General features: G+C 44.8%; 1 protein-coding gene across 9 annotated transcripts in view; it reads left to right on the plus strand.

Moving 5' to 3' along the window:
- The window catches only part of ZNF536 (zinc finger protein 536), a 489,254-nt gene extending 476,129 nt beyond the window's left edge, over window positions 1–13,125 (plus strand). For all 9 annotated transcript variants that reach the window (XM_055370933.2, XM_055370935.2, XM_055370934.1 and 6 more), the window contains one exon: window positions 10,298–13,125. In XM_055370933.2, coding sequence (XP_055226908.1) covers window positions 10,298–10,542 — 245 coding nt within the window. In that variant the 3' untranslated portion in view covers window positions 10,543–13,125. The remainder of the gene's footprint in view (window positions 1–10,297) is intronic.
- Window positions 13,126–16,931: the final 3,806 nt, after the last annotated feature.

A 16,931-nucleotide genomic window follows, 5' to 3' on the forward strand; every position in this document is an offset into this window, starting at 1 on the left:
TTTTTCAGAGTCTTGCTCTGTTGCCCAGGCTGCAGTGCACTGGCACTCCAACCACTCACTGCAATCTCCAACTCTTGGGCTCAAGTGACCCTCCTGCCTCAGGCTCCCGAGTAGCTGGGATTACAGATGTGTGCCACCATACCTGGCTAATTTTAAAATTTTTGTAGGGATGAGGGCTTATTATACTGTCCAGGCTGGTCTCGAATTCTTGGCCTCCAGCAATCCTCCTGCCTTGGCCTCCTAAAGCTGTGAAATTTCAGGCCTGAGCCTCCCGTGGCCCTGAATTTTTAATGTATCCAATTGACCTATAGGGGGTCAATGTATCAAATGTATCCAATGGTCAAATGTATCCAATTGACCTATGGGGGATACATTTTTAATGTATCCAATTGACCTATAGTGATGAAGACCTATAGTTTCTTACCTAGCTGCAGGCATTGCCTAAATGTTCCTAATTTCAAGGAGTTCAGGCGGCGCTGGTTGTGCAGCTCTGGGAGAAGTGTGTCATAGGGAGCCCCTCTGGGTGCCAGTGGGCAGTGGCTGTTCCCAAGCCTTACAGCCCTGTGTGTGGGAACTGATGCGGAGGCTGCTTCTCTCCACTTGATCACCTGCTCCCTTCTAGGCAATGGCACTGTCAAACGTGGATGCAGGACGCCCTTCTGCGGTAGAGATATTTTGTGATCCCATGCTCTGAAAATGATGTTCCTCGTGCTCAATGCCCAGCTTTGATGGCCTTCTGTTCCTGTAAGGGGAGTGACATCTGGTGCATGTGCTATATCACACACACACACACACACACACACAAACACACACAGACACACAGACACACACAAACACAAACACACACACACAAACAGACACAGACACACACAAACACAAACACACACATACAGACACAGACACACACACAAACACATACACAAACACACACAGACACACACACACAACAACACACACACAGACACACACAAACACAAATACACAAACACACACAGACACAAAAACACACAAACACACACAGACACACACAAACACACAGAAACACAAACACACAAACACAAACACACAGAAACACAAACACACAAACACAAACCCACAGACACACACACACACACACAAACACACAGACACACAAACACACATACACGCAAACACACACACAAACACACACACATACACATGGTACACACCCCTTCAGGTTGCAGTCCATGGCAGGAGCCAGGTGGAGAGACGAGCATTCTTTTAGAGAAAACATGAAGTTGAATTCCTGATCAGTAAGCAGTAAGTTCCATACGTGTGACTTTGGATGACCATTTAATCTCCCTGGATAGGGGATTTCATGTCTGTAAGGTGGGAAGACATCCCTCTGCCATATCTCCCTACTGACAGTCATGAGGACCAACTGAGGCCACTCATGCTGATGCACTTTGATGAGTGGGTGCCAGAACATGTTCACCAATGGGCACTGTCACCACTCCAGGACTAAACACCACAGGGTGGTCACCTCTTCTCTCCCCACTCTCTTACCCTCTGCCCCACACTTGAGGAGAAGCCATCAGTTTGGAAAGTCTGGAAGCCCCATAGACGCAGCCAGCCCCCTCTCTTCCACAAAGCCAGCTGCCCACAAGTGTGGAGCTGTAATGAATGGATGGTCCTCCCAAGGGCAGGCATTTTCTACTCCCCCTTAGGTGCGGGGAAAGAGCAGATATTTCCATCCTAGCAAGTAAGAAAAATATCTCGTTTCCCCACTTTTGTTATAAACAATGTACGACTTGCTTTCTCCTTACTCCTCTTGACCCTCTGCACTGTATACATATTTATATATTATTCATAGTGGATTAAAAATGAATGTGCTCTTTACCACGGCTCTACGGCGCAGTGACAATACAAATTAACGTATGATGTACTTACTTTTCGCATGGCAGTGATGGGAAATGTTGATGGCCTCAAAGTGAGAGGTAGAGAGAGGGGAGTGAGGTGGGGCAGGCAGTTGGGGGGGCCCCCATCTGGCCACACCGCCAGGGCTCTGAGCCCCGGATACAGATAGATGGGGATTGGGAACATTCTGGGAACTGGTGTGGCGGCAGTGCTGGAAAAGTCTTCCCAATTCTCTTCTCCCACGGAATGAGGGCCAAGTTTCCCAGTGGGTCCTGTGTGCCTGGCCCTTGTTCACTCTCCCCACTGAGCTTCCCCTGTACCTCACTGACCTGCTCCTACGATGCTGCACTGACCCAGGCTTCCTGCCCCTGTGCCTGGGCTCAGGTGTGCCCCTCAGACTGCAGTAGCACTGTCTCTCTTTCCTATCTCCTGGCAACCTGTTTCATTCATCTGTTCCTTTGCTGGAAAAAAATGCTTGGCGGAAATCTGTGATGTGCCAAGCACCGTGCTGGGTGGTGAGTAACAACAATCATCAAAAAACCCAAACAACCCCAAAATAAAAGCTCAGTCCTTGCCCCCGTGGAGCTGACAGTCTGCCTGGTGGGGAAGACAGCCGTGATTGTTTTATTTGTTCAGCTTCTGCTAGCAGCCAGACTGAGGAAGAGGCGTGTGCTGGGATGTGTGTCACAGCCATGGTGGCGGGCCTGGGGTCATTTGGGAGGCCTTCCCCAGGCAGAGGCAGCTGCATGGAGGCCTGGAGGATGAGTTTGCAGGAGTTGGATGAAGTAGGGGCAGGCAGAGTCCAGATCGAGGAGACGATCAGGGAGGATCGAGCAAAGGTCCCGGGACAGGAAAGAGCATGATGCATTTGGAGAACAGAGAGAAGTCTCCTGTGGCCAGAGTGCAGCAAACTATGCGGGCTTTAAGGGAGATGAGGAGGGGGGATGCTCAGAGGCTCAGATTCCTCCTGGCAGGTGTTACGGGAGCTCCCCATCACCTGTACAATATCACAGCCCGCACTGCCTCCCAGTGCTGTTTGGGACCTGGCCCCCAGCCAACTTAGCCCTGCCTTCTAAATGGGGAGTTCCTTCTGGCAAGAGGCCTCACCCACATCAAATTCTATCTCACATTTGCTGAACTTTCTCCCAGTGAAATGCACCTGTTAACAACTTGTTCCTTTGGGCTTTGAAGGTCCTCCGGTTTCCCAGATCCCCCATTCAAATGCCTATGCCCCAAAGAGAGACAGTCCCTTAAGCTTTCATGGTGCTACCTGCGGCAGGAAGCACAGGACAGTGGCACAGGAAGCACTTGCTAAGTCAGTACTTTCGATGAAGAACCAGGCAGAGCTTCCCCTGAGTCAGCTTAGATCAACAGCAGGATGACAACAGCAGCCGTGCCAATCACCAGCAGCCGACATCTTGGAGCTCTTCGTCATTTACCAATGTGTCACATGCCATCATCTGATGCTCACAGCTCTCCTGTGATATAGGTGTCAGTATTATTGCATCATTATCAAGGTGTGGAAATGGAAGCCTTGAGTTCCAATGGTTGCCCAAGGTCAGAGAGACAGGAGACTGAAGTTCAGGGTGCTAGTAGCTTAGCAGCCTTACAGAAGAGGGAAGCAGTGGTAGGAACCCAAGCTCCTCGGTCCACTGGGGAGAAGGAGTGCCCTGAAAGTAAAGCAAAGGTGCCAGAACAAGAGAGCCCTGGGTCTTCCTATTTGACCAAAGGCCATCCTGGAGTGTGGTGCTTCTTAGCAAGTTCAACTTGGGAGAGGCTATCTCCTTGATGCTCTCTCCAATGGGGAGCTGGCAGGAGTAGGTGTTATTCTCTTCAGTTCCACCACAATGGAAGCCTGCTTGACCCAAGTCTGTCTTAATACTTATTCTGCATCTTCAACATTGATGGACATTAGCATCTTCCTTGCACCTCTAGGAATCCCCAAGTCTAGGTCCAGTCAACTAAGATGGCACAGGCAACATGGCTGGTCTTTTGTTTCATTAAAAAGAGATAGATGGGCTGGGCACAGTGGTTCACGCCAGTAATCCCAGCACTTTGGGAGGCTGAGGTGGGCGGATCACCTGAGGTCAGGAGTTCGAGACTAACCTGACCAACCTGGTGAAACCCCACCTCTATTAAAAATACAAAAATTACCCGGGCATGGTAGCAGGCATCTGTAATCCCAGCTACTTGGGAGGCTGAGGCAGGAGAATGGCTTAAACCCGGGAGGCGGAGGTTGCAGTGAGCTGAGATCGTGCCATTGCACTCCAGCCTGGGCAACAAGAGTGAGAGTCCGTCTCAAAAAAAAAAGAGATAGATGGAAGTGAGCAGGCCACTGAGGGGCTGCCTTGTCACCTCTGGGACTGCAGCGGCTTCTTCTCTGGGGATGAGATGACCTACCTCCGTCTAGAGAGATCTGACTTCTTCCAAACCCACAGCCCCCTCAGCAGGAATGTCTCGCGGTGTTGTTCCATGGGCCCCTCTTGCTGCTGCTGCCTTCAGGAGGGTCTCTGCTGTCAGAAATATGTGAAATCCACAGGGACGTATTCAGCAGAGCTCAGCACTTTTTTTTTTTTTTTTCTGGAGCACTTGCTTATGTTCTCTGACCCAAAGCCAACAGATCCCAGTCTTATTATCATCAGGGGCTTTCACAGGGACAAATGGTAGAGAGACATTTGGAACTTTTTATCCAGATTTACTTGGACTCAGAAATGTGTCATGTCCAACAGTACTGTGCATAGCAACAGCTTTCTGTTTGGGAATAAATGTTCTCATCATCAAAAGATCAGGCTTTCAGTTATATTTGATTCTTGGGAAAATATAATGGCTTATTCCGGGCCTATCATAGCTTCTCCCAGTCAACTTCCCCAAGGGTGGGCCTTTCGCTTCTTCATAGAACTTTCTTCCATATCAGTCTCATGGGAGCCTTTCAGCAAACAACTCAGAAAGATGTGTGTGTGTGTGTGTGTGTGTGTGTGTGTGTGTGTGTGTCTATAAACAATATTATGGATATAGAATAAAATGCATTGTAAATTGTGTATAAACTAACACATTGTGTGTGTGTGTATGTGTGTGTGTGTGTGTGAGCCTATAAAAACACATTTTAATCACAGTCTTTGTAATACGTTTAGAGAATGAGGGTGACTAAGTACTTTATATCCATTGGAAATTCGTTTTAAAGCCAAACCTTCTAGATTCACTGTATCTGAGCTCTCTCATCTGTACAATGGAGCTGATATCATCCCTTGGCAAAATTGTCCAAAGCTCAAATATGAGGATAAACATGCAAAAATGTATGTGAAAAACTGTGGAATGAAGGCCTTCAGGGTCTTTAGGTACTATCAGTATTATCTACAAAGCTTCTACTTGCTAGATACACTGCAAGATCAGGATTTATTATGATTCTAGCATTGTATAGACTTCTTTCTACAAATGGATATGTGCATAGCTTTAGATGGATTTACATATAGATTTCCATCTCACCTGAGTGAAAATGAAACCAATTCAATACTAATGTTTTGACCAGTGAAGTATCCAAATCTGCCAGAATTATTATTATACATTTGGCTATTCCCAAGAAACAGAGATTCAAAATATAACCATAGGATAAAATCATGATTAATATTTTAAAATTGATTGGTGGAAAAAAGGTACTAAGTGCTTTTATACCAAGTTGGCCAAATCAAAAAGGCTTTCATTGCAAATAAAGGTGATATCTGAGGTCCACATTTTAGTTTGCCAAGAGGCACGTTGCATCACTCCTGTGGCAGTATCATTGGTAGGGAGGGTAGCTTCCATGTAGCATAGGATTCATACATGAAATTATTACTCAGTAATGTGACAATAGAAAATACAATAGACAGTTGGCTGGGCACGGTGGCTCACGCCTGTAGTCCCAGCACTTTGGGATGCTGAGGCGGGTGGATCACGAGGTCAGGAGATTGAGACCATCCTGGCTAATAGGGTGAAACCCCATCTCTACTAAAAAAATACAAAAAGTTAGCCGGGCGTGGTGGCGGGTGCCTGTAGTCCCAGCTACTCAGGAGGCTGAGGCAGGAGAAAGGTGTGAACCCAGGAGGCAGAGCTTGTAGTGAGCCGAGATCACACCACTGCACTGCAGCCTGGGCAATGAGTGAAACTCTGTCTCAAAAAAAAAAGAAAGAAAATACAATAGACAGTTTTGCTGATGAACAAAAACAACTGAAGAATGGAAGAACTAGTGTCATCCTGGTAAACCGAGGCAGATTTATAAACAATAGTGAGGTTTGGTCACTTTGTTTCATAGTGCTGCTGGCCTGTTTGGATCATGGTACCAAGGGTTTTGGTTTTATTTTTTATTTTTACTTACTATTTGGAGTTCTTTACTCGAAAGACTTGTCATACGATAGTGACATTCTCCATCAATAAATTATTGCCATATAATGAATAAATGAATGACTTAGCCCTAGCTTTATCTGAGCCATGGTAATTAGGACAGTGGCCAGCCTTTGTCCATGAACTGCTACAGAGCTGCCCTTGGTAGAAACATAGAAAATACAGTCCATTTCAGAGAAGCTTTGGCCAAAGCCTCGAAACATTTCTCAGGTTTCCCGGTGTCTTGCTCCTTCTCTATGTTGTTTGGGATGACCTTCAGTTGGCTTGTAGGCCTCCAGCTACAAATTGGGCCCGCCTTTTTCTTGCTTAATAGTGTCCATTTCAGAGTAGCTCGGACCCTCTCTCAGTGAGTCCTGGGCATAGCTTCGGGTCCACAGGGATGATAACTTAAAAAATTGGATGGCTGAATCTTGGGGGCTCTGTGTTGTCTCTAAGATGCTTGGCCAGGAAGATCTACTTGGAACTCACTGATGCCCAGCTTAGCCCTGACTTAGATTCACCATTAAGGTAGGGAGAATGGGTGTGGCTTTGCCCATCCCATTGCCTCTGTTTGGCATCCTAATTCCATCCTTCAGTCTATGCCCTAACTCCCAGGTCATGAAGAACAGGGACCATTTGCATTTTTTTGTACAATCGAAAATTTGCATTGGAAATATGTCCCAGTTGTCCTTCGCCTCCCAACCCAGGGCCTTCCCTAGGTGACCAAGCCCTTAAGGTGAAAAGGGTGGAAAGACAGCAAATGGGCATTCGCCCTGGGGACTCCTTCTCTTACCTGGCAATCATGGCACTGGCCCCTCGTGCTAGCTGTGCTCTTCCTCCTGTGGTTGGCTGTCAGGAAGGGCCAACAGCAAGTGCACTGTTCTTGTACTTTATTTTGTTCTTAACTCCGAAGTCTGTAGATTTGCACATTGTCTTCTTGAAGTGGGAAGGTTGATCAAATTTAGCCTTGTGTTAGGGACAACAGTAGAAACAGAAGAAGCAGAAGCACTACCCAAGAATGTGTAATTCCTGGCCGGGCATGGTGGCTCACATCTGTAATCCCAGCACTTTGGGAGGCCAAAGTGGGTGGATCACCTGAGGTCAGGAATTTGAGACCAGCCTGGCCAACATGGAGAAACCCCATCTCTACTAAAAATACAAAAATTAGCTGGGCATGGTGGCTCATGCCTGTAATCCCAGCTACTCGGGGAGTCTAAGGCGGGAGAATCACTTGAACCCAGGAGGCAGAGGTTGCAGTAAGCTGAGATCATGCCACTGCACTGCAGCCTGGGTAACAGAGCGAGACTCCTTCAAAAAAAAAAAAAAAAGAAAAAAAAAGAAAATCCAAAAATGTATAATTCCTTAGAAAAAGGCAAGGTGATACAAGAAGATAATAAATAATTCCTGACTACCTGCTTTGTGCCAGGCACTGGGCTTGGCATTCATAACACTGAGATGGTCATGGTTCTTGCCACAGGAATTCACGGCCTTTTGGGAGGACCAGTACATACACTCAGGCCCACAAAGCAGGCATCCTGCTGATCAGAGCCTGAATAGAGAAGTGGGTTTGAGCCTGCAGAGAATGAAGTGGCATTTCAGAGAGAGGGTAGACAAGCAAGGGTATGGAGACACTGCACAGTGACGTCTATGTGCAGAGACCATCTGATGTTTGGTTTGGTGTGGGCAAAAGGGGTTGTGCTGTAGCGTGGAATGGAAGGGTGTTTTAGGATTAAGCCATGAAAGTCCTGATTATTCCTTTGGAGGCCAGTGGCCATAAAAGATCTGGGGCAAAGAAATCACAGGCTGAGCTTCTGCTTTAGGCACTCGCTCTGTTGTCCCTGGGGAGGACAGGCTGGAGGTAGGAAACTGGAAGCATGAAGGCCACCCGCGGGCTGCCATGTTCATAGTCTAGACAGTAATTGGTACACACTGGACCTGGTTCTGAAGTCAGCATTGCAAAGGAAAAGATTCAACAGGTAGAATGGATTAGTCCTGGACACCAGTTGGTTATGAGGGAACAAAGAGGCAGTGAACTCCAGAAGCCCAACAAGAAGCAAGAATTTAGCACTGGGTGCAATTCAGCGGGAAAGTGAGCTTCTGCTTCCAACGTTGCACTGGATTCCTGTTCCTCAGGAACAAGACTGTTTTGCTAAATAGACACAGGACTGCTATTACTGCTTTAGAAAAAGTGCTGAATATGTGTTTGCTTGTTTTCTGGAGCCAATGATGGGGCTCTCCATTTATTTACTTGTTTATTTTTTTGAGCAAATGAAACCCAGCTCTGGGCCCTGACCTCTCTGAGTGCTGGGTGAAACAGCACACGAGAGCTTCCAGGAACGGCTCATCAACAGCTTCCCGGAAGCAGGGGAGATGCCATTGCTTCAGAATAACTTCCCCAGCCAGATGTTTTACCAGTTCCTCGAGATGGTAGAGTCTGTGCATGGCTGTGACGCATCAGGGTAGAGATGTTGCGCTTGGAGGATTAGGTGAACGTCCACAAGAATCCACCTCCTCTTCCAAATTACAGTCTTTCTAGGAAGGTTTCATTTCAAGAGTCACTATTCAAAATCTACCTTCTTTAAAACTCATGCTGGCCTTGATTACCTGTTCATCTTTCTCCTGGTCCCGACAACTTTTACTGCTGCCCCTGAGACCCTCAGACTCTAGAAATCCCCCCAGCTCAGCCCTCCCAACTCTGCCTAAGAGCAAGACTTGGGTGACACCCCTCACTCACCCCACCCCCAAACACACGCTCCCTTGCCATTCTCGGTTTGCTCAACAGTAAAGAGTCAACGGGAGGATAAGAACATGAACTGGCTTTTCCCTGAGGCCTGAGTCAGACTCCCAGATGGAAGGATTTATGGTCTTTGTGCAGAACTGGGGTCAGCAAAGTGTAGCTCGTGGACCAAATCTAACTATTGCCTGGTTTTTTGTTTGTTTGTTTGTTCTTTGTGTTTGTGAAAGGGTCTTGTTTGTTGTCCAGGCTGTAGTGCACTGGTACCAGCATAGCTCACTGCAGCCTCAAACACCTGGCTCAAGTGATCCTCCTGCCTAAGCCTCCTGAGTAGCTGGGACCACAGGCATGTCCCTGGCTAATTTTTAAATTTTTTTTGTACAGACAGTCTCGCCATGTTGCTCAGGCTGATCTCAAACTCCTGGGCTCAAACGACTGCCTTGCCTCAGCCTCCCAAAGTGTTGGGATTCCAGGCGTGAGCCACTGTGCCCAGCAATTGTTTGTTTTTATATAGCCTGTGAACTAGGAATGGTTTTTCCATTTTTTTAATGTTTAGGAAAAAAACTCAAATGAGAATAATAGTAGTTCATCCCACATGAAATTTATATAAAATTTAAATTTCAGTGTCCATAAATAAAGTTTTGAATTTCATCAACAAAAAGTTGAGGAATATTTGTTTCCTGTCTTGTTCTCTAAATACCTACACAATATCTTGGATTTTGCCTCTTTGCCTGCAAATCTGGGACTATTTACTACTTAACCCTTTATAGAAAAAAATTCCGATATGGGGAGACTTATCTTCAATTACCTAGAAAGTCTGGGTTCAAAACTCTAGCTAGAGCCTGCTGTGGTGGCTTGCACCTGTAATCTCAGCTACTTAAGAGGTTGAAAAGGGAGGGTGCCTTGAGGCAGGAGCTCGAGACCAGCCTAGGCAACATAGCGAGATCCTGTCTCTAAAACAAACAAACAAAATTGCTGGGCATTATGGTGTACCTGTAGTCCCAGCTACTCTGGAGGCTAAGGTGGGAGGATGGCTTGAGCCCAGGAGTTTGAGGCTGCAGTGAGATATAATCGCACCACTGCACTCCCAACCTGAGATGAGGAACGGGACTTGATCTCTAACAACAACAAAAATATTCAGGGATGGGAAGATCTTCTAAATCTTAGCTTATGTGCCTGATGTATCGGCTGCTTTTCTCACCCTCACTATTTGATTTTTGCAAAGTAATAATAATATTGATCATACTGGTGATTGCAATTATGATCCTTTGAGCCCTGGGGGCCAGGAAGGTGTGAGCAGCAGTGCTGACCGGCCACTCTTTCTGCCCACAGGTCACAGGCCTTTCCAGTGCCGCTACTGTCCCTACAGTGCCTCTCAGAAGGGGAACCTGAAGACCCATGTCCTCTGCGTCCATCGCATGCCTTTTGACAACAGCCAGTATCCCGACCGCAGGTTCAAGCGCTCCAGGGTCGACTCGGAGGCTTCTGGGAATTTCGAGGAGCCTACAGCTGTCAAGGCGGGGAGCTCTGCAGACCTCACGGAAGAGGGCGGCAAGGGCCAGGAGGAGACCAACTGAGCAGACCAACCTGTATATTGCAATAGTATTTTACACAGTTTTAACATTATGCATCTGGTAAAAGTTTGCTAACTGCATTCCAAGGGGAAAAAATCATGTACAACCCCCCTAATAGTGTATAGAACATTTAAAAAATTTTAAAAGATATCTATATATATATTAAAAAAAAAATTCCCCAGCCCTTGAAAATGGCTGCTAAACTGTTACCCGGCAACAAGTACTTCCAAAACAATGCAGGTGGGAGAAAAGTGATTTCAAAAATTCTTGGTGCCCTCCGAGCTGGAGAGAGCTGGGGGCCCTTCCAACTGGAAAGTCGTCTTTGTCCAAAAATAATGCTGTTAACCGAAAAACGATACCATCTAAACGATTTAGTGTTGCGTTGAAGATGGAGGGGCTGTGTTTTCGTTGTTGAAAACACCTCTATAATCTGACACCAGCTGCTGTCATTTGCCTAGAACCCTAATGAGATGTGTCGGGAGGCAGCTGCGGTGCCAGTCAGACTGGAGCGGTCACTGCAGAGAAAATCAATTCACGTGGTGTTGTAACTGCACTCTTGGAGAAACCTTAGACGGCCCGCAGCCAGCGCCAGGGCTGACCGGCACTGCAGAGGATTGAGATCTTAAATGCACATTTTTACAAAATACACAGCCAAATGAAATCAATGATCAGGAAGTGTCTGCAGACAAATGTCCATTGCAGGTTTGATGAGTAATTCCTTTTTTTAGATCAAATTGTTCTTGGTGGTCTTTTCTTCTTTTTTTAAAAAAAATTTTGGATGAAGAAGGAAGTTGCTATTAAAAAAAAAGTAGGGTACATTATATAAAATGTTGTTAGAAAAACTAGCTAACCCCATCCATAGAAGATGCTGGTGAGCAATTAAAATTTAGGTAATAATAGAAAGATTTTTTTACTATGATTTTTAAAATTTTACTTGAATGAAGGCTGCTCCGGTCCTTATTATCGGATTTTTTTTTCATGTGTTGGTTTTTATAAGTGTCACAGACATGAAGCAAGATTTTCTTCTCCAGCAAGCTCTTATGAAATAGCTTGTATTAAAATATGAATCTAAACATCGTGCTCTCTATCTCTAATGACGAAAACTGTTTGAGTTAAAAATGTCTGTTTTTGTAAAACAAATGTGTTCTATATTTTTGTAGATTTTAGATTTTCTACTGATTGGATACTCCAAATTTATCAAGTTCTGCACCACACAGAAGGAGATTTTGAGTGTCAATAATGAAACACTTAACTCATTAAAAAAATGATTTAAGAAGACTAGTTAAAGGTTTATTCTTGAATCTGCTAGCATGGTGTAAAGCTGAGCGTTTTAACATACTTCCTTTGAGTGACATGAAATTGGTGCTGTTGCTTGTGGTGGTAGAGAAGTATGAAAGTATTAACTTCTTCTAAAACAAAATCATTGAGACTTAAAAAAAAAAAGGTCAATATTTCCTTGCAGGCTGGGAGCACAGATTAAACCCCAGGGCCTTAAAAACTTCAGCTCTGCCTACAGCAGTTTACAAAAATACTAAACTGCAATCAATGTAAATAAAATTCTTAGTGCTATCCTGAGACCAGAAAGAATCTCAGGCTAATAAGGAATCCGGTTTGCATATGCTGTCAAAAGGGTGTCATCTAACCGAGGTTTCAGTGTAAATGAGGTCGCTGTGCAACTTGGACCCATCTGGCATAGAGCAAGCTGCTTTCTTGTTTTTCTAGTATAGTTCTCACTGCCTTACTTAAATCGAGTTGATAAACTTAATGCAACTGTTTCTATGATCCTAGAGAAAGGACTGAAATGTTATTGAAAACTTTCCGACTGTAGTAAGCTTTAGGATTTTGACTGCACTACTGTGTTTGGTGACTGTGCCAGTCCCTTGCTTTCTGTGTTTGCTCTGCCTTTGGTATCTTAGCAAAGAAAAATAAAAAAAGAAAAAAAAAGATGAAAAAAAAAGAAAAAAGAAAAAAAGAGGAAAAAAAGTGGGGGAAAAATGAGAGCCACATTCCATTTCTAGCACTTTGGGAGCTCTTTCAGTATTTTTTTGTGTCTTTTCAGCATCCTCAGATGCGACAGGCAATAATTCTGTTTGTGACACTGGGAACATCCCCTCTTCTTTGTGGTGTGTGTGTTGATTCCATTTTGTCCAGTGCTGCTGTCCTTCCTCCCCCTCTGACACAGGCCTTCTTTCCAGAACATTTGTAACTTGTAATACAAACAAGTGACAGCCACAGTGATGCAGCGTCAGTTTCTGAATGTCATCAGGTTCTCATATCTAAACATGTCAAGTTTTTTCCCTGTAACTTCTGTAGTCTGTGATGCTGGTCATAATACTGTCTACATTCCTACGCAAAGAAAAAAAAATCTATCTTGGAGGAAATCTGAGATCAATAGGAGTTAGAGGATTTTGTTGCTATGCTTGTAACAAGTAGAAAACTTTGTATTTAAAGTTTATTCTTGGTCATTATTTATTATTATAATACATCAGTTGACAGAACTTTATTCTGGTATAGAAAGTATTAAAAGTTGTTTTTTCAGCAATGACTGTTTTCTTTCTGCTGTTAGAATAAAATGTCTTTGAAGCAGCCCAGTTTTATCCAGTGTTTTACGCAATAAAACCTCTACCTCTGGGAAAAAAAATTACATCTTTTCCTACTTGCTTATGTTTACTAGGAGGAGTAAAACATATTTTTGCAGGTTTGTCAGACTTTGGCGAGACATTGTCAAACTCCATGTATAAAAAGCCCTGTACTGGGCAGGGCGTGGTGGCTCACACCTGTAATTCCAGCCCTTTGGGAGGTGGATCATCTAAGGTCAGGAGTTCAAGACCAGCCTGGCCAATATGGCAAAACCCCATCTCTACTAAAAAGACACAAAATTGGCATGGGTCAAGCCTGTAATCCCAGCACTTTGGGAGGCTGAGGCGGGCGGATCACCTGAGGTCAGGAGCTCAAGACCAGCCTGGCCAACATGGTAAAACCCTGTCTCTACTAAAAATAACAAAAATTACCTGGGCATGGTGGTGCGTGCCTGTAGTCCTAGCTACTTGGGAGGCTGAGGCAGGAGGATCACTCAAACCCGGGAGGAGGAGGTTGCAGTTAGCCGAGATGGTGCCATTGCACTCCAGCCTGGGCGACAGAGGGAGACTCTGCCTCGCACAAAACAAAACAGAACAAAAAGCCCGGTAGGGTCCTGCAGTACTAATGGTCCTCTCAGGCCCGTGCTTTTTCAAGCTGAGTCAACCTCTATGCCGCATACATAGTGTGTGAGTGGGGATGTGTGTGTGTGTGTGTGTGTGTGTGTGCACATGCATATGTGAACTATGCTTCTTTAAATGTTTGCAGACATGTGGTTCAGTAAGGTAAAGTCTATGGAAATACTAATGCTCTTCGTATTACAGTAATTATATAAGGCACTTAGAGCATTGGGATCTATTATTTCCCTTTACTGGTAGAAAGTCTTTTTTTTTTTAAAGTCATTAAATGCAAGGGAGTCTTTTACGTCCATATTATCGGAGGATAATCTGAATTCTTCCTCTAGAAGAAAAGGAAAAGAGCAAAGGATGACAAAGTGTCTGGTAGCAGGGGCTACTGTGAACGCAGAGCTCCGACATGGAGTTGAGAGGGTTTGAAGCGCGTGCTCAACCCAGGATGTGAAGAGCTTCTTTTTGATTTGTTTTGTTGTTTTATTTTGGTCTCAAAACAAGCTAGGATAGTGCATATTCTATATCCAGATAGTTCTGGAATATGGAGGGCCCACTGAAATGTCACAAGCAAAGACAGCTGCCAAATTGTATAGAAATTTGTCTGTTTACCATGTTTCTTTCAGGGTGTGAGACTGTGTCCTTGGGTGGGAGCAGATGACTTAAATGGAATCATCGTCAGTTCTGACTGTCTGCTGTTATGAATATCAAAGGTGAGTCAAGGGGTTGTAGTGAGGAGGTCAGGAAGTAAACCCATGAGGGAGAGAAGACTGGAATGCAGAAGGTTGAGTTAGGGATTCTAACATCTACCCACACCACATCCATGATGCAGCTCAAACCCACCAGAGCCACACAAGACACCACAGTGGCGAGAGGAGAGTTGGAACAATCAGGGCTTAAGTGGGTTGCACAGCACGCCACTCTGATGGGAGGGGGTGCCGTGAGATCTCAGTAACTGCACATCATCGCCAAGAGGAAGGTGACATTAAATTTTCTGAGTTTTCAAGGTGTACTGGACACCTGGTTTTGTATTAAGTCTTCCAGTTTTTCCCTGTTGGCTCAAAATTTATTTTTAAAAACCACGTATGAATGAATGAACAGAATGTGGTACCACCAAAGAATGGAATATTATTCTGCCATAGAAAAGAACCTGAGATGTGGTACAACATGGATGAACCTAGAAAACAGTGAGAGAAGCCAATTACAAAAGGTTGCATATGATAGAATTCCATTTACATGAAATGTCTAGAATAGTCAAATCCACAGAGACAGAAGTGGATTAGTGCTCACCAGGGATGAGGGGGAGGAGAGAATGAACAGTGACAGCTAATGAGTATGAGGTTTCTTTTTGAGGCGGTAAAAGTGTCCTAAAATTAGATAGTTATGGTGGTTGTCCTTGGTGTCACTTGGTGTATATGCTAAAAAACACTAAATCGTGCACTTTAAAAGAGTGAATTTTATAGTATGTGAATTATATCTCAATTAAGCTCTTACAAAAAATAAAACTGTGAGTAGGAGGCATTTTTAAGAGGTAACAATATATATTTCCATCAATGCATTGTTGAGTTCTCAAACAGCCATAGATAATTGACAGATTAGTATAGTACAAATAATATAAAATTTGGGGTGTAATGGCTTAAATTTGAACCCTAGCTTTATTACTTACTGGATGCATGATGGTCTTGAACAATTTTTGTTTTTGAGACAATGTCTCACTCTGTCACCCAGGCTGGAGTGCTGTCGCACCACCATAGCCCTCTGAAGCCTTGAACTCTAAGGCTTAACCAATCCTTTCGCCTCAGCCTCCTGAGTAGCTGGGACCACAGGTGCATGCCACCATGCCCAGTTAGTTTTTAAATTTTTATCGAGATGAGGTCTTGCTATGTTGCCCACTCTGGTCTTGAAATCCTGTGCTCAAAGGATCCTCCTGCCTCTGCCTCCCAAAGTGCTGGGATTATAGGCGTAAGCCAATCTTGAACAATTTAACTCTTCTCAGCTCATTGATAGTATCTGTAAAATTATTACAATTAAGTGCTGTACATAGGGAAATCATATGCACATTTCCTGAAGTGCTCTACAAATGCTAGGTATTGTGATCATTGTGGCATAATGAATTATGGATGAATTTAAGATTAATGTCACATGCACAAAAAGCTAGACCTTGATAAAATCCCCATGCTTTGTAAAGGTCCCCTCATGGTCAGGTGGCTGGGATTCCCCACGTCCATCCCCTTCAGAAAAGATGACCCTAGACAAAGATCTTCAACTGCTGTTTTCTAATTTCCTCATTTGAAAAATCTGAGTATTAACAACTCTCTTGTCACTCACAGGGGTAGTAGCAAGGTGGCTGGGGAAAGGGGATGGATGCAATGGGAAAAAGATTAGTCTCAGTGGTAGATGTTATTCCACTCACGTGTTTAACACATATTTACAGAAGACCTACTGTGTTCTAGGCATTGGGTCACGGGCCAGAGAGAGATATACTGGTAAGTTAGGGATCATGTCCAGAGATCACTGTCTTAAGGGGAAAACAGATTTTAATTTCATAATCACACAAATAAATATAAACTATCTGGAAGAGGAGATTCAAGGAGAACAGTAATTCCCCATGCGATGGAAGCCGATGATTTGCTGAGGGATGGAGGAGTGGGGGCCAGGCAGTGGAAGCAGTGCAAAGCCAATGTTCAGTGCAGACAGGACTCTCAAGTCCTGTCTTGGCCTCTCAGGAGCTGTGTGGCCCTGCTAGATTGTTCCATTTCCCTAAATCGGCTGCTCCTCTATAAAGTGGAACACGCAGTGCCAACAGCAAAGACTCTTTCTGAGGTTAAATGAGATAGTACATGTAACAGCTATGGAGAGAACAAGCTAGACACTGCCATATTCAAAGGACAGTTCTCAAAAGTGACAGTGTCTGGAAACCCACGAGGACACGGAAATGGCGATGCCTGCTGCAGACCATGGCTTTCTCATCCTCATCGCCAAGGGCCAACATAGTGTGAGCCACATGACTTCTTCAGCACGTTACCTCTCACATCCCGATGCCTCATGCCCTTGGGAAGGAGTGGGTGAAAGTGTCCTGCGGCCAATTCAGGGTCTCTATGGCTCTGTCCATGGGCGTGGCCACCCTGAAGCAGCATAGTTTGCTGGAAGTGTTTCTAGAGGGTGATCAACCATCCTGGTTTCCCTGGG

Source organism: Gorilla gorilla, chromosome 20, assembly GCF_029281585.2.
Source record: "Gorilla gorilla gorilla isolate KB3781 chromosome 20, NHGRI_mGorGor1-v2.1_pri, whole genome shotgun sequence".
Lineage (NCBI taxonomy): Eukaryota > Metazoa > Chordata > Mammalia > Primates > Hominidae > Gorilla > Gorilla gorilla.